This window comes from Dermacentor andersoni, chromosome 3, assembly GCF_023375885.2.
Source record: "Dermacentor andersoni chromosome 3, qqDerAnde1_hic_scaffold, whole genome shotgun sequence".
Lineage (NCBI taxonomy): Eukaryota > Metazoa > Arthropoda > Arachnida > Ixodida > Ixodidae > Dermacentor > Dermacentor andersoni.
The window spans coordinates 62,145,470-62,168,986 of record NC_092816.1 but is presented as its reverse complement, the minus strand read 5'-3'; the positions used below and the strand labels follow the sequence as shown (position 1 = coordinate 62,168,986).

The 23,517-nt window shown below is 47.1% G+C and overlaps 1 protein-coding gene across 1 annotated transcript in view; it reads left to right on the top strand.

Moving 5' to 3' along the window:
• The window catches only part of SK (small conductance calcium-activated potassium channel), a 499,813-nt gene extending 476,543 nt beyond the window's left edge, over positions 1-23,270 (top strand). The window contains exons 8-11 of the mRNA XM_055062880.2: positions 11,851-11,961; positions 13,819-13,946; positions 14,956-15,025; positions 15,945-23,270. Coding sequence (XP_054918855.1) covers positions 11,851-11,961; positions 13,819-13,946; positions 14,956-15,025; positions 15,945-16,433 — 798 coding nt within the window. The 3' untranslated portion in view covers positions 16,434-23,270. The remainder of the gene's footprint in view (positions 1-11,850; positions 11,962-13,818; positions 13,947-14,955; positions 15,026-15,944) is intronic.
• Positions 23,271-23,517: the final 247 nt, after the last annotated feature.

Sequence of the window (23,517 nt, the reverse complement as noted above, 5' to 3'; positions counted from 1 at the left end):
GCCCCAACAGCCAGCATAACTTTTGTTGTTTCCTTCGCGGCATGATGAAACCAATCGCCGATAAATTTGATGCCGATCTGGCTCGATCGCCGAAAATGCACCGTGTGTCAACCGTATAAGTTTCGCGTAGAAGATAGCATTCTCACAGGGGAAAGGGTTCACTCCAACCCCTTTCCCCCTGTTGAGCTCTTCTTTTCCTCTCCCCCTAGGTCACGTGGCCCCTTTTAACGTAGTCCGACAACGATGGCACATGGTCCACATAAACATAGAGAGAACAAGGACACGAGCGGCAGGAGGTCAACCAGACGAGCACCCGGTTTACTACCCTATATACACTGGGGGGTGAGGGAAAGGGGAACAGAAAAAGCAAACAAGGGACAGAGTGAGCACTGAGTGCGTGTGGGAAGATGCACAGGGATTATATAGACAGTCTCTTAAGCCGGTGGACTTCAAGTAGTGTACTAGTGCACGAATCGCTTTTCCAGCCAGTGATGGGTGTGGCCACGGTCCGAATATCTGACTCGGAGAATGGTCTTGAGTCCAGTCGGTTTAAAGTTTACCTCATGGAGAGGCGGTGTACATCGTAGCGAGGGCAAGTACACAATAGGAGTTCGATGGTTTCCTCCCACCTACAGGAGTCGCACATCGCGCTCTCGGCCATTCCAATACGATAGGAGTAGGCGTTCGTGAATGTCACTTCCAGCCACAAGCGGCGCAGCAAGGTTTTTTCGCCGCGGGAAATGGTAGATGGAAGTTGTAGCCGTAGAACTGGGGCTAGTTTATGCAATCGGCCGTAGAAGGCACTTCAACTCCATAAACCTTGCGACTTTTTGCTTGCAAGCAGGCGAAGTTCTCTGGCAGCGTCCAACCTCGCCAAAGGTATTGGACGCGTCTGGGTGTCTTCGTGGGCAGACAAGCCAGCCCTGTCGAGAAAAGTTGGTGCCGACGATCTCACAGTGAGCAGGAATCCATTGAAAGATAATGTTGTGCCCTGTTTCTCATAAACAGCTTCGCTGTAAAAAAAACAAAGGGAGGGAAGCATTAACTGTGCGAACGCGCTGTAGGCTGCCCATCAGGACTACAATCGGTCGCTGAGGCCAGTTGATTCCGTAAACTGTACCGCGATATGGTGAAGCGCACGTCATCTTCAGCCATTCGCTACAACATATATGCTAGATATATCGCTCACGGACGCATGCATCGCCGGTCGTCCTTGCTCATTCATTCAGGGAACTACGTTTCTTCCTCGCAGGGAAAAGGGTGAACCGGGGCACTAAATTAAAGCACACGTGGCGCTATCAGTGCCGCCCCCCCCCCCCCCCTGTTCCCAGCATTTACGATAGAGGTCGGCACAACATCGACGCAAGCAGGCTTTCCCGACCGAAGTCCTACTATTATTACGATTATCTTGTCTTTCTTTCTTTCACGGCCCGCTCTCTATTTGTAGCGATCGTTATTCTCCGCAGGCGGTGCGCGACCGACAAATTATTTCTCGGCCCGTTTCTATTCATCCCGCCGCCCTATCCATATAGCGCATATCTAACGCTCCTCCAGCCCTGTGCATAGCGTTAATGACGTTTGTTCCTGTCTCGCGCGTATGGCGCCTATGGGCCGACGACGTCGCTCGTTCCCTTCGATCCGGCTCGAAAACGCTGTCCCCGCACAGTCGACTCTCGGGACTCTATCGCATCGTCCCGCCAAACTCTCTCCCGAACCCTCTCTTCCTCCTTTCCCCCGACCGCGCCGTCGCCACAGGGATCGCCGCATACTTCGCATACAGAGTCATTCATCGCGCATAATCTCGCCTCATCCCTGGGCTCCCGGCCAGCATGTAAAGGAATTAGCGGCTACTGTAGTGTCGCCAACGTCCACTTTTTTTTTCTTCCTTTCGTTTTTTCTCTGGTCGCGACGTTGATTCGCGGTTCCGTCTCCGCGACGTCGGCTGCGCCACGCGGCGCTGTGCTACCTCATTTACTTAGCGCTATGTCTCCTGGACCCCGTGGCCCGTTCCTTATTCTGTTCGTACAAGCAACTCGATCTACGCCGCTTCATTGACGACACCGCATCCGCTCTCCCACGCACTTTTCTTTCCTTCCTTTTTTCATTTATTTATCTCTATCTCTTTCTCCCGCTTTGTCTTTGTCTTGGCTCCTGTGCCTCGACGCATGCTTGCCTTCGCGTGATTTCCCTAAAGATTTCCTCGATCTGCGCCGCTGCCCTTGTTTTCTCCTGCGGGGGATCTCCACTTTTCTTGCTTGCTCGCATTCCCTGTCCTTTGGCAGAGGCCGAGCCTGCTCGGCTAATTAGCCTGTTCCTTGTTTCCGCAGCCGTTGCAGGAGCAGGAGGACAGCGAGTGATCGGAGGGAAGAAGGATAAGGAAATTCCGGAAGACACAATAGAGGAGAGGTCGAGGGAAAGGGCACAGTGCGACGTGGTGGGGAGCTATGTAGGAAGAGCCTACTGCAGTTTTCGGCGTTCCCCGAAGACGGGTATGCGTAATTTGAGCTCACTTAATTCGCGGCGGAAAGCCACGGTCGGGTTTCGGACGTTAGCGGTTTTGGGGAAATTGCTCGGTGCTCTCGCTGCCCTGCGCGTTTCGGGGCCGGAAATAAAACCCGCCTACCGGAGACCACTTTTGATGAGATCCGAGCTGGAGGAATTCCGACACGACGCGATCACGTTGCGACAACGGGAACCCAATATCGGCGCGCGTGGTTGCACAGATCCGTTTGTACACACGAGAGTAATTGTTAACGTTTCCCAGCGAAAAGGATCGCAAATAATTTGAGACCGAATTACACTCTCTGTTTTTCGACCCAAAAGAATGAATCGAGGAAAATTTATTACCTGTCGTTCGGACAGACTGTGTAAAGGGACCGTTGATAAAAAAGTTTCAACTGTGGCTTCGGGTCGCTTGAGGCATCATTATGTTGACTTGATGTAACAAAACCGGCAAACACTAGTTTTAATTCGAGTTCATTGGTGTTGTGGTGCTGCACAAATTGCGTACATGGAATATAGACCTTGTTGCAAAGGTCTGCAGCAGAGTTAAGCTCTACTGCGAAGATAGTTTCTGCTAGAAGAGATGATCTTAAAGTGATATCGTTCGCAAAACTGCATCTTGAGCATAAACAAGTAATTAGAAGTAATAACATAAATAATAAAGAGAAAAATATTGTGAACCAATTAGTAGCGGCATACGTTGGGAAAAACCTAGAGAGTGTATTAGATAAGAGATTAAAAGAAGTCCACATATAGTCCTAGACACACTCCAACATAATGGGTTCCGAACACGTACACAAGGCCGCCATGCGCTTTAACAAGCGTATAGACACACATCGGCACAACCGTCACAACGGGGCTTCATCACACCCGCCGTGGTGGCTTAGCGGCTATGTTGTTGTGCTGCTAAGCACCAGGTCATGGGATCAAATCCCGGCCGCGGCGGCCCCATTTCGATGGGGGAGAAATGCAAAAACGCCCGTGTCCCGTGCATTGGAAACACGTCAAACATCCCCTGTCGGTTAAAATTAATTCGGAGTTCCCACTGCGGCGTGCCTCATAATCAAATCGCGTTTCTGGCACGTAAAACCCCAGAATTCAATTCGGGCTTCAACACCCAAAGTGCACATAGATGAGACTGATACACATATTGGAGCAAAAGCGCACGTAAATACATATTAAGTGCTCACAAATACAAATTATATAAGCGAGTTGCGTTTACACAACTACCAACGTGATCTATGCTTGTCTTTGTATCACTCACTTACGGCTTCCACTCGGTCATCATCCGTCATCATCAGCTTATTTATGTTCACGAAAGTAGGACGAAGGCCTCTCCTGCAGCTGGCTCCCTGCTGTGCCTGGAAATTTACAAATCGCCTGGTATGCCGTAATCTACTGACGCTGTTCCAATAAAAAATGCGCGTTTACATTCCGGGAGACGTAGCGTTTCATTATACGCGCTTTATCGACCACTGCCTTGTTGAGGTAACAAGTGGTTGTTTACCCACTTCCCCCCACCTTGGACACGAGCGTACATGCCTCCTTATTTTGCGCCTGTTCCTGCGGCGAGCGTCGGCGTCCCTTATTACCGAGCGAGTGAGCAGAGCGAAGGAAGAATGAGCGAGCGCGGTGCACAGCGGGGGATGAAAGACGGCGATAGCGATGAGACTGCGAGGAGGAAAGTGGAGGAGGAGGGTATGGCGAAAGCGTGAGAAGAAAAGCCTAGTACCGCGGAAGACGGGCTCTGCGGCGACGATGGCTACGAGATGGCGCCAGAGTAGCTCGCGTCGTCTGTTCACCGATGATGCCGCCGATATTATATATGGAAACAAAGCGCTGCATGAGCGAAGGTCTGTTTGCGGCGGCTGCTGCGAATCGCGCCCACGCGCCACCTACTGCCTCACTAATCTGGAGAATGCGAAAGGCGGCGCGCCTTTCGCGATCTCCCAATTAGTGAGGCAGTCACGCCACACTTCGCCCCGTTTGCAACAAGCCGCACGAGACAGATTGTCCGCGCCAGCCAATATATCGCGAAATGAAAAGACGTATTGAGCTGCGCTCAAATTTTGCATTAGGGAGTATCGTAATCGGGGTTGATTTTTTTTTTTCCCGGTAGATCTATACTCGCGGACAACTTTCTGTGGCTATGAAGGGAAGTCTGCGGGCGGGGGGGGGGGGGGGGGGCGGAGCTTCTGTAAGTGTGTTACCGCGCCAAGTAGTCCGTCAACGTTCGACAGTGCTTTTGGTTGCTCGAAACAGATGCTCAATCGACGTAGCTTCCACGTGCAACGGTTTCGCGTTTGGCCGGACGCGGAGGGGAAAAGCTACAAAATAAGTAAAATTATACATTCAGTGGTGTGTTTTGTCTTATTTAAATGTTGCTAATAAGGTGTTTATATGTTTCCTCTTGCCCAGCGTGGTAAGAGTCCCTTGTCTAACGTGGATGAAAACGCGGGACTCTTTTCCGAAGCGCTCTCACTCGTGCGCGCTTTGTCTCCGTAGCTTTCCCTTCATAGCCACAGAAACGCTGTCCGCGAGTCCGCGAGGATAATTTCCTCGCCAGTGCGCCGACAGCGGCCACTCAGGACGCACTACATGACTGTTTCGACTGGGCCAGAATTAACATGCCGCGTCGGCTTACACTCGCTTGCATTGTCTGGTCACTAGAAACTTGACTTCACCTAACCAGACGTCGCGTTGAGCTAAACTATGCCCTCCCCGAGAAATCGAAAACCGTCCCGACATTGCTGCTCGGAGTTTTTTCTGAGGTTCGTATTACAGCGAGACTTAATGAGACTGCAGAAGCGCTCAAAAACGTTGCATGCCAGTCTTCATGTTTTTCTGGACTGAATCTAGATCACCCTCGAAGTTTAGTGGCAAATTTTGTTGGGTGTCTGTGAAATCGGAGTTAAATTAAAATTGCTAATACCTCGTTTTCGGCCAGTTTAGAGGCGTTGTATGAAACACTTACAAAAAGTTTCCCCGCTTCCCTGGAAAGACCAAAAACGGCCGAGATCTCGCATTTAGAGCGAATAAGGGCTGCTTTCTGGGTGACGTGTACCGATAGTTTCAAGCGTCCAGGTTAACTATATGCTTTCAAAATAATTACTGAATAATCGTCATCTCCCAATTTTTCTGCCTTATACAGAGCAACCGCGGTCTCCTTGCTGAGCAATGCAAGGCGCGGTGTTTAATTATAGTTCGTCGAAGTAGTGAGTGTGTTGCGAGCAACGAGCAAATAATGTTTAAGCTGTCGGGGTTAATCACAGTCGTTGTTTAATGTTACTTATTCAAACGTTCCAGAGTGTCATACTGCCGCTATCCGCAAAAGATCCTAGAGTGCTAAAACTGCACAGCAGCCTAAAATTCCGTGAATATAGAAAGAATGTTTAGTGTAGTGCGTGGGCGAAAGCTTCACGCTCCTAGCTTAAATTGAATCGTTGCAAATAATTGCTGAACGCTGGTTTTCTTTTTCCTTCTATTTTCCATGTATCATACGAGATCCGTAGTTGGCTTTTCCTCTGTCCTCGGTGAACCAAACAAAGCACCTTGTTTACATTCGGGGAAAATAAGGGGCAGGTTATGGGTGACGTTTAGGTGAAGCTCGAAGTGTGTGGGTTGATTGCGGCTTTTGCAATAAGTTACGTGTCAAGTGTTCTGGAAGCGTTACCAGTTTTTTTTTTTTTTTACGAGTGGCGCAAAATTTAGCACGCTGCCACGTTGTAATTACAAAGGCTACCGAGATTAAACTACATTTTGTCAAAGCGAAATGTGTGCCTTTGTAATATTTTCTTAAAACGTGTTCGAAAGCGTTACATGCGGGCAATGTATAAAACGGACTAGTCGCATATACAGGCAATGTCTTAAAGTATAAATGGGATCTTAAGTACACGCAACTGAAATTCTCATTGCATATGCTCGAAATAAACAGCTTCGCGGGAAATTGTGTTACAATACTGTTAGGCCACACAAGTCTGCTGTCGTCTTTTTTTTTTATTTCCTTTTTTGATCACCTGCCCGCTTATCTGCGCTACCACGAACATTCTAGCTCCCCAGTGACCTTGGGTTCTTTATTCATCCTCGTTCTTTCATTTCATGTGCATTCTCCTTAGCGTTTTCTTCTTCCATTGAATTCAGACACCATTGTGTCTTTAGTGCGAGCACTGCCTGTATGGATTTTATTCAAAGTTGGGGCCCCGCATTTCCAGAGACGTTTGTGCAGTACAGCTGCTCGTATGAGTTACCGGGCTATCGTCATGGTGGACATATTAACGAGGCGGCCGACGACTGACAGATAGCTCCCACAAATGAAGAATGTCTGCGAATTCGACCCCAGTGCTTTTATTGGCACTGCGTCGATTGTTCCTCGAACGCTTTTTTTGTGGAGCGACATTGTTCAACGCCGAAGTGTGTTACATCCAACGTTTTACGTCTTTCGTCAACCGACATGCGCTACATCGTCTCTATTGAAGCCGCTACTCCAAGGCCGTAATTCTATATGGCAGGCTCACCACTTTTTCGCTGAACTAGCGCTTTCCTTCTTTCTCTCTGTCTCTTTCTTTTTTCATTCGTTCGTTTTTCTTTTGATCCCCGCCCACGTTTTCGTTTCACCGTACCTTTTAATTTACATACGTCCACCGCGTCGTCAGGAATTTCCTTCAGGCGGAGCATTGACTATACGTCACCGTATGTTGCGCGGGCTGCCAACTCTTCAAACGCTGTCTGCATTCATCCGCGTTTCTGAGCTGGGGCTTTCCGTCGTTTTCTTGATTCGCGCTGCTGCCTCGAAGTGGGCGCGTTTATACGACTGCCGGCAGAGATTTCGAGAGTATACACTCTCGACTTGCTCCCGGCTGCGCACCGTAAAACATGCGGGTCATATGCCGGACGCGTAGAAACTTTTCGTTTGCGCTCCGTTTGACATAGTGCAAGCTGTTGCGTCCACCGGCAGCGAACCACTCTCGACGAGGTCTAAAACTTCTTTTTTTTTTTATCGGCTATAAACGCCCACGCCGCGCGGCCGTTATTTACGGCGTGTTGCAAGGCGTCTCTGGCGACCATACCAAAAGGGAGTGCTCCGTGGCTGTTCAGTGACGTTGGTCGTCTACTGTCTTGAAGTGCGTGTTCGTGAGGAGTGGAGTTATAGACCAGTCCCTTCCCTGCAGAAAAAAAAAAAGGACAAGAAAAATTGAGCGCCAGTTTCGGTTGAGGGGAGTCATATCGTGAGCTGTTTCGTTGCGTTGAGATGCAGTGGCCGTTCAACGGGTTTGAATGCCTCTTGGACGGACGGGATGATGCGGTCAATGTCCTCCGGAGCTTGCTCGTCAAAATATATGTACATACTCGTTATAGCCCTGTCGTCGTAGCTGGCGAGTGTGTTCTTGTACAAGTCATACTGCTTGTTTCCGCCCTTCCCCCCCCCCCCCTTCTTTTCGTTCGTTGAACATTTACTGTGTAAGTGGCATGTCGTTTAAGACACTGCCGTCCTAACTACTATATATATATATATATATATATATATATATATATATATATCTTTGAGTACACTGTAAACACGAAGAACATTCCCTTTTCGCTTTGACAAGCTAGCGAGGCATACGGATTTCGTTTCAGTGAACGACGCGACGTTCCTGTAGTAGCAGTGATCTTAGCGCAAAGAAGCCTGTCATCAAGTTGCATCATGACGGCGGCGCATGTATTCATTCACTCTTGCTGCTAAAGAGAGGCTACATTACGCTTTTGCAATGACGTGGCGAGCGCTCGTACCGTGAAAGAATGCGTGGTAAGGCACAGAAGACGCGAAAACGACAGAAGCGTGGCGGCGGCGCCGTGATTATGACAGCCTGTGCTCGGAAATAGTTCATCGTTTGTCGGTAAGAAAAAATAAGGACTACATTGAGGGCTAAAGAAACCAGAGGCTCCAACTAGCAAGTGTCCATAACATTTATTGCGCCAAAACGGCCCAAATACGAGAAATTGCTATAAAATATTCATGTACCAACAGGCCCAAATTGCTGAGGTTGTGAACTACATGTGACATCACATTGCTGTATTCCGCCGCTGAGGTTTCGACGCGAAATTCAAGAAAAGGAAGCCTGGCCTCTATTTGTTTTTGTTTTCTCTCTCTATTATTCAGAGCTCGAAGTCGCAGGTTCAATCCCGTCGCGGCGGCTGCATTTCTACGGGGGCGAAATGCTGGAACGCTTGTGTATTTAGATTTAGGTTCGCGTTAAAGAACTCCAATACCCGCCGTGGTTGCTTAGTGGCTATGGTGTTGGGCCGCTAAACACAAGGTCGCGGGATCGAATCCCGGCCACGGCGGCTGCATTTCGATGGGGGCGAAATGCGAAAACACCCGTATACTTAGATTTAGGTGCACGTTAAAGAACCCCAGGTGGTCTAGATTTCCGGAGACCCCCACTACGGCGTGCCTCATAATGAGAAAGTGGTTCTTGCACGTAAACCCCCATAATTTTTCAAAGAATTCCCAGTGGTCGAAATTGATTCGGATTGCCACACAATATGGCGTGGCTCATAATCAGATGGTTGTTTTGGCACTAAGAAGCTTCCAATTTCATTTAATTTAACAATTTCCCGCTGAATAAACGGAAATGAACGAGTTTTTTCAAAGAATATTTCACTAGTGTAATCTGGTTTAGCGTCGTTCTTTAGTGTCCTTTTAACAACTAGAAAAACTGCAAAGGCACTTTCTGCCTGCAACCCTAGTCTCTTTTCCTTCGAGCATCTCAGACTGAATTTGAACATATCTCTGCATTAATTCGCATTCATTAATTTTTTTAAAGGCGACAAAGTCTCTCTAGGCTACAAACCGGAACTTTCTATAATCTACACATACTAAGTAAAATGTACCCGACACAATACAGAAACTCCTGCCCATGGTGCGGAGAAATACCAACTCTTTACCACATAACATGGGAATGTAAGCATAACTACACATTCCGTAAACATAAAAACCCGAGTGCGGAGCAATGGGAGGGCCTGCTCACCAGCAGCAAGCTCACCGCCCAAAGGGCAATGGTGCAGCACGCGTGCGAAGTGGCCAGGCTCAGTGGAGCCCTGGAATAGGGGCACACCCGTGCTGAAGAGCCAGGCAGCAAGCGCAAGACGGCTCACCGCTAAACCCCTTGATAGCATCAATAAAGTTTTTCTCTCTCTCTCCCTCTAGGCTCATGGTGAAGTGGTGAAGTGAAGTCATGGTGAAGCGTCGTCACGCCAATGAAGACAGATTAAAGAATGAAAAGTGATTGATAGTGACAGTTAGAGAATGATATCGTTGTAAGAAATATTGGTAGATGTTAATAATAACTAGTAATGACTAATAATGACTGCTAATGACTCCGAAATGACCAATATGTCTAACGACGGCTTGTAATGACCATAATTAATTAGAAATGCCTAGTAATGAGTATTAATGAATAAAATGACTACTAATGGCTTGTAATGACTACTAATGACTACGAAATGACCAATATGTCTAACGATGGCTGAAATGACTTGTAATGACTACTAATGACTACGAAATTACCAATATCAGTAACGACAAATTGTAATGACTACAATTGATTATAAATGACTAAACATGCTTAGTAATGACGAGTAATGACTAATAATGACTGAAATGACTTGTGATCACTACTGATGACTATGACATGACGAAAATGTCTAACGGCACATTGTAATGACCATAATTGATTACAAATAACTAAACATGCTTACTAGTGAGCAGTAATGACTAATAATGACTGAAATAACTTCTAATGACTAGTAATGACTACGAAGCGACCGATATGTCTAACGACAAATTGAGATTAAAGAGAAAAGAAAGAGAGATTAAAGACAGTTTAAAGAATAAAAAATGATTGATAGTGACAGTTAGTGAATTATAACGTTATAATAGAGATTGGTAAAGTTAATAATAACTAATGACTAATAATGACTACTAATGACTTGCAGTTAGTACTAATGACTCCGAAATGACCAATATGTCTCACGACGGCTTGAAATGACCACACTTGATTAGAAATGACTAGCAATCAGTGGTAATGACTGAAATGACTACTAATGACCTGTAATGACTAGTAATGACTATGAATTGGCCAGTATTTCAAACGAAAGGTTGTAACGACTACAATTCAATATAAATGACTGAAAATACTTAGTAATGACCAGTAATGACTAATAATGACTGAAATGACTTGTACTTACTAGTAATGACTATGATAGGACCAAAATGTCTAACGACGGCTTGTAATGACCACAATTGATTACAAATGGCTAAAAATGCTTAGTAGTGAGAAGTAATGACTAAAAGAAAGAAGAGAAAGAGAAGAGCAAAGGAAAAAGAGGCGAATGATAAGAGGAGGAAGAGTATGCTTTCGTCATTCACCTCTTAAGCGAGTTCTTAAGAGACCCTGTAATTTTTTTTTTCTAACGGTGCAAAGCTGCACGCTGGGTTATGAGCGTGTCATGAAAAACCGGTCGTAATGGATGGCATCCTGTTAATTTTGACCTTCCTCGTAAGCCGCTGTAAAGTTTACTATTGCAGTGTACCATCACCAGATTCTTGGACTTGTGCATGCCTCTAAGCCCACCATCGTGTTTTTCAACCAGGAATAGAATCTGAGACCTCGTGCGCTGTCGCAGAACGATACGGCAGTCACCGTGGTGGCTTGCTCACTGACAAAACAAAATGTCCTATCTCCGAAAAGTAAAGGCGGTACGCGCAACGCAGCTCTCCGCCGACTAACGCCACCGCGCAACTCAGTACGTTGCACATAAGCACATAGCCCGACATCGTAGCCGTACATGTTACATGGGCTTATTCCTGGTCTATGTCTCGCGCGGTCACTGTGGCGCCGTAGAGGCTCACTCACACTAGGCCGACCCGACACCGATTTCGGTCTGCCGACTGTCGGCGAAAGAGTTTTTTTGCCTTCTCGTCGGCGCCTCTGTCACACTGTATACCGACGCCGACAATCTGCCGACGGTCGGCGGAGAGCTCGGCGTCGGTGCAGTGTGACAGAGGCACCGACAAGAAGGGGGAAAAAAAACGCTGTCGCCGACAGTCGGCAGACCGAAATCGGTGTCGGGTCGGCCTAGTGTGAGTGAGCCTTAAGTAATAGATATGCAGCAAAGCACGTGGCATCGTGCCAAGGTGGTCGCTGCTACACATGGGGCCACGCACTATGGGCTCCACTTTCGAGGGACAACTGGTCTCCACGAACTTGCAATAAAGTTCATTCAGTCGAACAATTAAACGCTTCTCTCTTTTTCTTTCAGTGTTTGTTCATTTGTTTCCGTCTCTTTTTGTCGAAACGTTCGCAGGGGGCCGGTTGTACAGCCCTGGTTGTTGCTGTGATAGCGCGAAAGCTGGAGCTTACTCGAGCCGAGAAGCACGTCCACAATTTTATGATGGACACTCAACTGACGAAAAGGGTGAGTCGACTGCTTTAGCCTCGACTGCTCCTAAATACTGCGCGCTCTTGCCTTGTTGCGCGCAGGTCTGCATTTGGAACGCAACAACGTTTGTCGAGCTTATTGTATGAGCCGATATAGATTCTGCGGGTGCGCGATTTCTGTAGCTTTGCGGAAGATTTCTAGACATTCCCGCCGGATGTCTGGCAAGATTTTTCAACATTTCGGAACCACGAGTTGTCCGATAATTGGCGAAAAAAAAAAAAGCACTCTAGCCGGTTTGTACTCCATGCTGCACAATTAATTGTCGGGCAACGTCTACGATTTAGCGTATCCTTATCTTTTGCTTTTCTTGCACTTTTCTTGCAAAATAGATGTGCTTTTTTTATCTTTCTTTTGCGTCGTTATTACGCAGATAGCATTGCAAGAAAAGGACAAATAAACGAAGTGTACTCGTTCCGAGAGGTTTGTAATCTGCCAAACATTACTCCAAGACCCTTGACAAAAAACTACTTTCTTCAAACCACGTGCTCGTGGTTTGAAGAAATCTTCAAAACGTCAAGCGTTTCGTGAGCGAGTAGCCAGGCCACATATGCATAGCTACTTTGTTGTGGCATCGGCACCTTGTGCCTGTGCGCGAGGTTCATCATGCCGGTGCCTCAGCTAGGCTAAGTCGTGTCAGTCCGTCTCGCGCATCATTTTTTTTTTTTTTATACACTACAGCTGCCTTATTCTCATTGCTTCCTTTTCGCTATTTTTTCGCTATTCATAACACTTTATATAAGGTGTCTCGGCTAACGTTAGCCTAGCTGTTATAAGAAAAAAAAAAGGAAGAAAAACACACAGCGCTTGATACCGTCGTAAGACCTACTGTGTTCGGTCGTCTAATCTGCGACGAACGAACACCGTAAGTTTTATAATTGTATCTTGCACCATGTTTTATTTCTGTTCTTTTTTATATGACATCTTGGCTAACGTTAGCTGGGACACATGGTAAACAGCCTTGACTTATTACTCTCTCTTTATCCCTCTACTCATTTCGAAGGCGTGTGCTGTCAAAATTGTTGACAATGTTAGCGCATATTCGATTATGGCGTAATCAACTGAGTTACTATGGTCTGCCTCTTTTGCTATGCATCAAAGTTTGTTATTGTAAGGCAACATACACTCAGAAAACAATGGACGGCTGAAAGCTACTTTTATACTAAACATTATAAAAGAATATCCCTCTCCCATATTTAGCTATATGTTCTCATACTTGTCTTCGACGGGGGTCAAACATTTACTCTTCTGGCGTCTACTCAGAGGGACATGGAAAGAGAGCGTCATAAAAAATGCGTATAAAAGCAGGAAGGTTGACCAGAGGTAGTTCTGGTTGGCTACCCTTCACGGGGGAAAGGAGTAACCATATAGAAAGGGAGTATCACAAATGAGGTGAACCACGTACGCAATCCAGCGGTAGCAGGCAGCGTCCTCGCAGCATAAAACTTTATAGTCCAGCAGACCTCGAGAACTTGAACAGCGATGACATGAGTGGAGTCACTTTGAGAGCCCTGGCTATAAAGCTTTCTGATCTGGTACACGGACAACGGTCCAGTCTGTCACTATACATTGGGCCTTTGGTTGCCCCTCAAAGTTGACACGTACTCCATCGGGAGGCACAAAAGCTCTCAAGAAATATGAATAAATTACGCGGGCACAAGCGTACATAATCCTGCGTTAAGGAGTCATATAGCGGTGCACGATTGTATGCTTACGTAAAGTTATTACGCTTCACATTCCCATACCTCGCGCAAAAATTAATCGCGAGCGGCCAACGGACCTTTGACTCACTCTGCCTTCTCAACCGCGAATCTTTTCTCCCGTTTCTCTCTTCAGTTGAAAAACGCTGCGGCCAACGTCCTACGAGAGACGTGGCTCATCTACAAAAATACTAGGCTTGTGAAACGTGTGAACCCTTCCAAAGTGAGAGCGCACCAGCGCAAATTCCTCCTCGCAATTTACAGGTCAGTGCAGCTGTTCCTTGTTTTTCTTATTTGTTTGTTGTTGTTGTTGTTGTTGTTGTTGTTGTTTTCTCTCGGTTTTATATTTATACCACCGTGAGCTGTCGCTTGAGCTCTCGTACAATTACGACATATTTTTCGTCACCTTAACCATTGCCCCAACGACATCGTTGAGTTTTCCGCATGAGTCTTACTCACGCAAGCGTCTTCCTTTCGGAGTAGCGTAGATCAAATAAGGGCTCCCGCAGCATTTTATATTTATGAAATGTCACGTTTAAGTCTTTGTTCGCACTAAAAAAAAATAGCGGCGCATGTTCGCTATTGTGCAACCACCGCAATACTTCGTGGCATACTGTAACATTTGTTATCGTTTGTAACTTTATGATGTGATTTTATTTACACGTTGCGTTTTATTTCCATATTAATGCCGTCACGTTATAACTACTTTGTCATCACGTTTGCCAAGGCCTAGTCAAGCTGCTTAAACTAGCTTTTTTGATTTGCCCGCTCTGGAATAAATAAAGCCATTTTACTTTATTTGCACTTATTTAGATGTTCCGGCTCTCGAGCTCAGGACCATTATGCGTATAAAGGCCACATGAGGCAAAGGAAGCGCGGAGCTAGGATAATTTAAACAGGATTAGTTAGAATAATGACGTTTACGCTGCCTCATTAAAAGGGTAAGGATTAGGAATTAGTGCTGTACTGCTGTGCAACTGCCGGCACTCATGTCGTCGCGCTTGAATGTACTGCGACGTTTAATTGGCGTCAGGATTGTGAAAACTGCTATTTAACGAAGAAGGCGTGTGGCCAATTCGCTCGCTCATTACGCATTCGCCTACACGTTGGTAGTTTTTTTTTTACCGCTGCAAATGATCAAACTTGTGCGAAAAGCTTGCGATTCCCTCTATTAAGAATCGCGGTAGAAAGACGAGCGCTACTACATCATGCTGACCTGTGATAAACGTTGCCCGTGGCTTACTAATTCTATTCTTCTTGTTCTTCTTGCCAGTCTCAGAAAGGTTAAAATGGACCAAAGGAAGCTTATGGACAACGCAAACACAATTACAGATATGGCGAAGGTGAGACTTGGTTCCAAGATCTTTTTTTCAGCTCAAGTGATAGCGCACATTTATTTTATACTGCCCTCTGTCTATCTTTTACCGAGGTATTTCTTCATTGTTTATTCGTAGCTTAGCCGGTAGGATAAGTAAAGGATATAGGCTAAATGTGTCAATTCGTTGTGTAAAGGTGCAGTGATCTGAATTAAGTAGAAGAACGAGTTAAAAATTCAAAGGTTGAGTTAAATTTCTGGCTCATCTCTTGTCAAATCTCAACGTTTAAGTGTCTCTTCAACAACCTGATGCCAAACAGGAAGAGAGTCACGAAAAAGCTGAGCCGTTTATTTAAATCATTGCATTACCGCCATTTACTACGTAAGTTTCGTAATGTGCAATAAGTGACGGTGCTTGTGCTAAATAACATCGCTCTCAGATGAAATGTACAAACGGAACGTGAAATTCGTTTTCTAAATATCTATTTATCTTTTTCTCTCACCCTTCCCGACGATCCGTATTAAAACCTTTTACAACCCCAACCTCCCTTTTTTTATCCCACAACAAACCCCACTGATCTCGTTATCGATCCACTTCCCTTCCTTGAACAAAAACCACGCGCCAACCTGCACACGTTGCCGTGGACTCCCGGAAACACCACCACCTGGCCTGCCACCGAAAAAACAAAATTCGGGAAACGTGCTGGGGCCGATGGCCGGAATCCTGTGGGCTGCGACGGTAACGCCTTCCTTGCCCTGTTTCGTCGTGAATAATCGTGGCCAACTCTCGTCACGGCGTCATTCTCTGGCACAACTCCTCCGAAACCGCGGCTACGCAACGGATCTTCGACACCTTCTCCGCCGTACCCGTGCTTGGTGCTCGCGTGTGTCGCGGCTGTTTTGTGCGCGCTGCGGTGACGCGGTGATCGTGCGCGCGCTTGCCACAGACCCAGAATTCGGTGTACGAGATTGTGTCGGACATGAACGCGCGCCAGGAGTTGTTCGACGAGCGGCTGGCAACGCTCGAAGAGCGGCTCGCCGCCATCCACGAGCAGCTCGAGGCGCTGCCGGAGGCCGTGGCGCGCTCGTGCGGCGCGTACTACGCTGCCGCGCCGCAGCCACAGCCGCCGGCGTCGAGCCAGTCCTACCCGCCGGGCTCGATGCCGCTGCCGGAGTGCGGCGCCGCAGTGCTGGGGCCGCTGCAACAGCCGCTGCAGCCGCCGCTACCAGCGCCGCTGCAGCAGCCGCTGCTGAACCAGCCCCGCCACACGCATCTGCACCCGGACGACGCGGCGTCGCTGAGCAGCCGGCCGAGCTGGTCCACCGTCAACCTGTCCGGTGGAGCGGGAGGAGGAGGAGGAGGGGGAGGAGGCGGCGGCAGGCTGGGAGTCCTGCAGCCGCCCATGGTGGCGCGCTCGGGCTCCACCGAGAACTGACACGACGACGACGAGCGTCGGCAGTGGAGCCCGCCGTCTGCCTGGCGGCGACAGGAGCCCACGGAGGACGACGAGGACGAGGAGGAGGCGCCTCTGTTGTCGTCGCCGTCTACGCCGCCGCCGCCGCCTACGTCGCATCCGCAGCAGCAGCAGCAGCCGCCGCCACCGTCGCTTCAGCCGACAGCCGTCGGCTCCGCCGGAGACCCGTCGTCAGCCACGCTACGCTTTTCCGCGCGCCGTTGCCACGACTGGGGCGGCGCTCGGCGCTGGCTGGTCTGACGCGGGCCTGCGGCTCGGCTTATTCTGCCCCATGCGTGATTCCGAGCGGTTACTTTTGCTTTTGAGTCTTTCTCCTTTTGCGCGAATCACTGCTTTAGTAGCTATCGCTTCACCTGCTAATGCTGGGCTGTGCGGGACAGCTGCTCTGAGGGCTGTGCGCCCATAGCGGGCGTTGATTTGGTTACGTAATGTGCATGTCGACTGGCGGGGCCCGGAGCTTAACGTCAAGATATTTTGTCTCACCGAGTGTGTTTCCATTAATGTGCGGCATCAGTTGTGTTGAACAAAACCGTGTCGCTTAAGTTTAGTTCCCGGAAATACGTAGGAGGTGAAACTCTGCAGTCAAGTGCTCTGTAATAGCGAATGGGAATTTTAGCAAGGGGGAGGATGATAGAAGCGAAGCGCGATATGAGCGACCGGATTAAAATGGTCTCTATTTATGGCCTGCTGAAACTAGTGTACCACTGTTAGAGCCCGCGACAACATCCCTTAACAGGTGCATTTTCGACACGATGTCCCAAGTTAGCATATCTGTGCCCAAAGTTTACCATAATGATGTCTTCCAGAATTTGTTGGTCGCTAAACAAAAATACTTCAAGAGCTTCCGCACACTTTGAGACGACTATAGAAGCGCTTCCCGTCACTGCGTCAAGAGCGGAGCTAATGGAACATTACTGAGTGCGTATAATGGGAAAATGCGCCTTTCTTTTGATGAAGCTTGTCAAACGAATTGAAGAATGAGAGCTGGGACAACCACTTGTACGTCGGTCGTTGTCAACGAGACGTACCGGAAAACGGGATCGTTATGTCGCATTTCTCAGCTTCATTTGTTCTGCCCCATAATAGTTCTTCTGAAAGCCTAAATCTGCACGTTTCGATGAGACGAGGGCCTTCCAGGCGTAAAGACGAAGTATCTATAGCATCAGTTTTCTCTCACACAATTAAACACGGCGACATTAGAGAGGCAGCTTACATAGACAGGCAAGGTCACAGAACGTGTAGTGAGGTGGTGCATAACGTATACCACGTTTCCAGATGTTAAATGCGCATGTTTTACTTAGGGCGAGAACGATTGGAGGAAATGTGCATCTACCGCAACACATGCTGACCTTTCGAGAAGGAAGCCGAACTCCCGAATTCGCAAACGTGCCTCGACTCGACTGTCCTCGTCGACTCTATCGAGTGGGAGGATCGAGCCGCTCTTCGACTGAAGCGACCTCGGTGCTTCATTAGATGTCTTGGACAACTTGAGAGCTATAGTTTCGTAATCAGAACTTTCACATTCTGCTGAACGGAGCTCGAACGGAGGGGCGCTTGTCAAGCAACTCTTCGTCGCGGGAATCGTAGAGCAGCGTTCTCGAAGCGCACCGACTGTTTCAGTCAAGAAGACTCGAGTCGATTCGATCCGCGTTTGCGAATGCGGGGCTCAGAGTTAAGAAGCCCGCGCAGCCCCATGATGCCAAGCGCCGTTCTTTGTAGATACTTATAGTCTCCACGCTTGCTCGCGCTGGCTCCAATCTTCGACGGTGTGTGTGCGTGTGTGCGGCAAGTGCCCTCCTGCCTTGACGACTGCCTGCTGCCGCGCTGCGCGTGGAGAAACTCTGTGTGTCGTGCTGTTGTACCGCCGTCACCGGGGACAAAACCTTCGACGTGGCCCGACAGCCCGTGCGAGACGTGTTGCGGTGCTGAGAGAGAGAGACTCCGCTCGACCTACCGCGACATCGAACTATATCTCGCATGCACAAGAGTCTTCGAGTGTTTCGTTGGTGACGTAACCGGGGCTAGACTATACATGTATAGCTCTTCCTTCGCCGTCTATGTAGGGGAGGTGAAACACAAGCGCGGAATCAAAGAAGAAGAAAATCGTGAATGTGCGACCGACTGTATATCCGCGTTGTTCTCGGTACGTGCGTTTGTTGCCTGTTACAAGAGTGTCTGGCGCTTTCTTTTGTTTGGCACATGTTGATCGGCGTGCGAGTGAAAGGAAACAGGTCGCCGCAGAGTGATTGTGGCCGCACTTACGAAGAAAGCATGGACACAGCGTTTCCGTTGTTAGCATACATTGTTAAGCAGATATATGCTTAAACGAGGGGTGTGTATACGTTCCGTTTTACAACGTTCGTTGTTGTATCTTTGCTCCTGTGTTCCCCCCTTTCGTTTCTGATGTTTTTTTTTTGTTTTTACTACTTACCTTAACGTAACTTTTCCAAGTCGATCGTTATAATAGTTACGTGGCAAAAGCTAACTCGAGTGGCGTCGTCTGTTGAGGTGTGTAGAAGCGGTAATGTTGCTCGCTTGTTTGTTGCACCGTTGCTTTTTTTTTTTTTTTTTCCTGAGTTCCGTTCCTCTGCCCCTGCAGCTATATTCCTGGAAATGGCTACGGAAATTCGCTGTTCTTTAAGCTTAAAGATCTAAAAAACGCTCATTCGCTTAAACCTGGCATTCCAGAAATGTCCTCGACAAAAGCGCTTCAGGGTGGCACGAAACGAGTCGTACGCATTTTAGAAACGTCTTGCGTCTCACTCCGCGTTGTTCACTTTACACTTGTGTACTATACCGATACATGCAGCTGTGCTTCTCAGTCCTTAGAGTTTACAAGGCACACGGTACGTGTGCGCTTTCTTGTGAAAACTTTCGAAGGGTCTTCAGGGGCAAGATCTAGCGCCGGGACGTAGTGCAGAGCTTTCGCAGCACGCCGAGCTATCCGAATTGTTGATGGGGTAATAAAAAAGACAACGCACACAGTAAGGGAAGACAATGACAAGCCCCTGTCTTTGTCTTTCATTCTGGTGTGCGTCGTCTTTTTTATTGCGCTGACTTTTTACTTCACCACCAATGCAAGACCAGCTACCCCAACAATCAATTGTCCTTGAGCTATACGAAGCTTAGGAGATGGAACGGCGCTGTTCCTGCCGATCTCTGAGGCTTTAGCAACAAAGCTATCGTTGCAGCACGCGACGCAATGACGGGCCCAGTGAGGCCTTAAGAGATCTGTTATAAACGGTTTGTAGAAATGCTATATACCCTTTATTAAGCCTATAAATAATCTAACGACATTCGTCTATTAAGTCTAAAGATAGTCTATAAATCTTCTGTGGTGTCTGTAGATATTTTCCGTAGATCTCGTATTACGACCACTATTGACAGTCTATAGATAGCGCCCGGATTTTCAGCGGACTATTTTCTATGGACACATTAAAAATAATTTGGATGAGTTTGGTTAATAAAGACAGCCAAAGAAATAGACTCGTCGCTGTCGGTAGACGGTATAGATATTCTGTAGACAACGGTGCAACTCTAAAGGAATGCAAAATAGTTTATGAAAGGTCTATAAACATTGCTTAGACTGTAAAAGTACACTTTTATAAAGGCAGCCCTCACCGGCGTCGAAGCTTTTCATGACGGAGGTACTTCTTGCTTACAGTAGGCAACTACTATACTTGTTGAAAAGGCACCCACAGCGGGGATGACCGCTTTGTTGCTGCGATGGAAAATCTCGGAAAAGCACAATTTAAGCTTGCAGCATCCGCCAACTTGCTCAGATCGCAGGAGGAATGCGCTTTGGAGCGCACTTCCATAGGATTAAAATAATTGCCAGCCTACAAAAGAGCACAAAGGCTTTCTATGGAACTGTATGTCCGTAGAGTATCCACAAATGCTCAAACTATCTACGGAGTTGTGGTGATACTTGCAATACTTTCTGCGCGATATCAGTAAGTTATGTACTGGCAAAAAAAAAAAAGAAATCTGGGATTGCGAACCACTGAACGTCTACTGACTTTTTAATTATATCGTCATAAACGTTGCGATATATAAGAACCGCTAGAACGTACCTGTACACAGTCTTCTGGCTCATTACCTTACACATGTTGCTTACGATGGTCCACAAATTATTATTTATAAACATCTTGCTTGAAATTCCATGCGCCAGAGATCGACCAAAATAAATAGGCCTATCAACAATTATTTACCCGCAGATAATCTCTACGTTTCGTGGAAACAAGAATGTGTCCGCGAGAAAACCCCAAGAAACACACGTCGACAGGACAAATCTACATCGACCAGCGCTTGTCCCGTGGGTGTGCTTCTACTACCGTGGTTATTACGCCATATTTATTTACTCAGCATGTTTGACCAACCAGTTAAAGCTAAGATTTCTACGCTTGCACTGGTATGCATGAAGGTAAAGTAGTACACGAGTTAATTTTAGCACGCTATGCAGGCGCTCCGAATCTGCAATCAGAAGGGCGATGTCAACGCGCCCCAGCATACCGAGAAAAGTTTCAATGAGGCAATGAAGAAAGGATTTCTTTCTTTCCTTCATATTCTGAACTAAGCGCGCAGCTTCCGCGCTCTGTGCAAGTTTGACGGGAGCTGTACTTCCGAGTCCATCGAAAGGATCGAAGCGGTTATCGGAAAAGGCCTTAACTTACGTGCCTCGTGGGACATAACGCAAGCTTTCTTGAAGTGCGAAGAGTTTTATGGCTCTCACGCGATCTCAGTTCCGCTCGCTTTTTATACCGGCCTTTTTCTTAAGTCTTCTGGGTGACCAGCAGGGAACGCAACTGCTTCCTGTTGTTAAGCCGGGTCGGCGTAGGAGCTAGGCCCCGAGTGGTGTTTACTTCCGGTGGTTCTGTACTACCGGGATCATTTTAGACGTTACCGCTGACGGCCTGGTAAGCTTCAGAAGCCTCCGGATTAGCGTTTTATGTTGGCTTAGCTCGACCTGCCACTAAAGTCACCCAACATCGGATACTTTCTTCAGGCTTCCTTTAGCGACTACTGCCTTGCGGATTACAGCGTCGATCAAGAAAGGCAAACGCGGCGATCTACATTTTTTCTACAAAGCATGTCGCAGCGAATGGAAATATTGGATAAGAAATGGCGGAGTAACGCGAAGTAAGAAATGACCAAGTAAGCTGTCCAAACCACTAAAACAAATTTTTAAGGTTTACTAGGAAATTAGCTTTTTGCTATACATTTCGTTTCTAGAAGAGCAGTTAGATCAGTCTTATCCTCAAAAATGACTCGGCGTGACAGATATGATGGGAAAACGAAAGCTGGCGACGCCACTTTGATATCTCGGCACCAACATGTGGTGACGTCACAGATTCTTGCACTTCTGGTGAATGCTAACAGTCTAGGGAATACAAATTATATTCATTCCCATTCCAAACTGCACGAATATGAGGACTTTATCGGGTAACATATAACGTTATATAATATAACAACTTTTCGGCAGGATGATGACTCGGGTAGGAGGAACTATAGCCGTGAAATCTATTTCTTATCTAAAGGGCACAAATATTAAGACTTGATCAGGTAACATTTACGAACTTTTCGGCCGGATAATGACTCAGACATGGGTGACTATAGCCGTGAAATCTATCCCTATTCGAAAGTGCACAAATATTAGGACTTGATCGGGTAAGATACGCGAACTTTTAAGCAGGATACTGACTCAGATAGGGAGAACTATAGCCGTGATATCTATGACGTCACAACAATGTCAGTGTCGCCTTCGTATGGGCGCCAGGTTTAAATCAGGGAACTCTTACCTTAATTTTCTGCAATATTATTTTTTTTAAGAGAGCCTTGAAATAGTTATCTACGCATCTAGATTAGCTTAATATTCTTCTTTAAGTGTCCAGTTAGGCTGATCTATATGGTGCTTATTGCGAATCAAGACTAACTTCTTTGTAACGATCGCGATACCGCTCCTTTGCTTCGCTTCACAATTTCCTCGCAGGATCGTAGCTACGATCTCTTAAACTGGTCACGTACCCTTCTGAATTAATAATGCGAACCACCTACGTGCTGCAATGAAAAAACAAACCAGCCCAGCCACTTTCAATTCTCTTCAAACGAAGCCAGAATTCGGAAAGTTTCGTTGTCAATCCGCCGGCAACGAACTGTTCTCGTGCGCTTTACTTAGATCTATCTGCCCTACCCTCGAAAAACCCTGCCAAAAGCGTTTTCAGTAAAACACATGTTCTTCGGTCGGCGACCTTTAGCAACGTCAAAATAGCTGCGCCATCACTGTTTGACTCGGGCAGAGTGATATAAATATTGACAACTTTTCCCCATGCCATATGGACGGATCGAGCTAAACTGACTAGGCGACGTACTCGGCGTGCTTACTTGTTGGAGTTTCACTGGTGTACTTGGACCAGGGAAATACATTGTTTTTTTTTTTTTCCTAAGCCATCTCCTCTCTTTCATATTTTAGATGTACATACCAGATATTGGTGTCCTTATGTTGTGAGCTCCATCAGCGGCGCACGTCACCAGCTGTCGTGGTCTCTCTAGTCCTGTGTTCTTCTTTATTCTTTGCGTTTATGTGTGGTTTATTTTTCCCAACTTTGTTTTAGTAGCACTTCCACAATAACTCAGACTCAAAGATTTTAAACATACGAGGGTCAAGACATCTCTCTTGCAAATATTCTTTTTTCCGTGGACATCGCTCTTATAGATATTTGCTTCTTATTTTAGCATGTAACCCATGTCGCTGCGGCTTACTAACAAAGCGTTTCTGTAAAAAAAAGAATTACAACTGCACTGTGCCGTGCTGTCGTATTTCACGAGTGTTATGGTCCTCTTGAGTCGTGCGTTGCAACTGTCATTAACCAACTGACTCAGAAGGAAACCTTGTTGACATAAACGCGTCTGTTTCAGCGCTCGCATCACCGCAAATCTTATGCACTCAAATTCTCTAGTTTGCTCTCGCTTGTGAAATCAAGTAAGGTGATAAAACGATCGTAACGTCGCGCAACCTGCCCATTTGCGCGACAACGTTTTGTGCTCC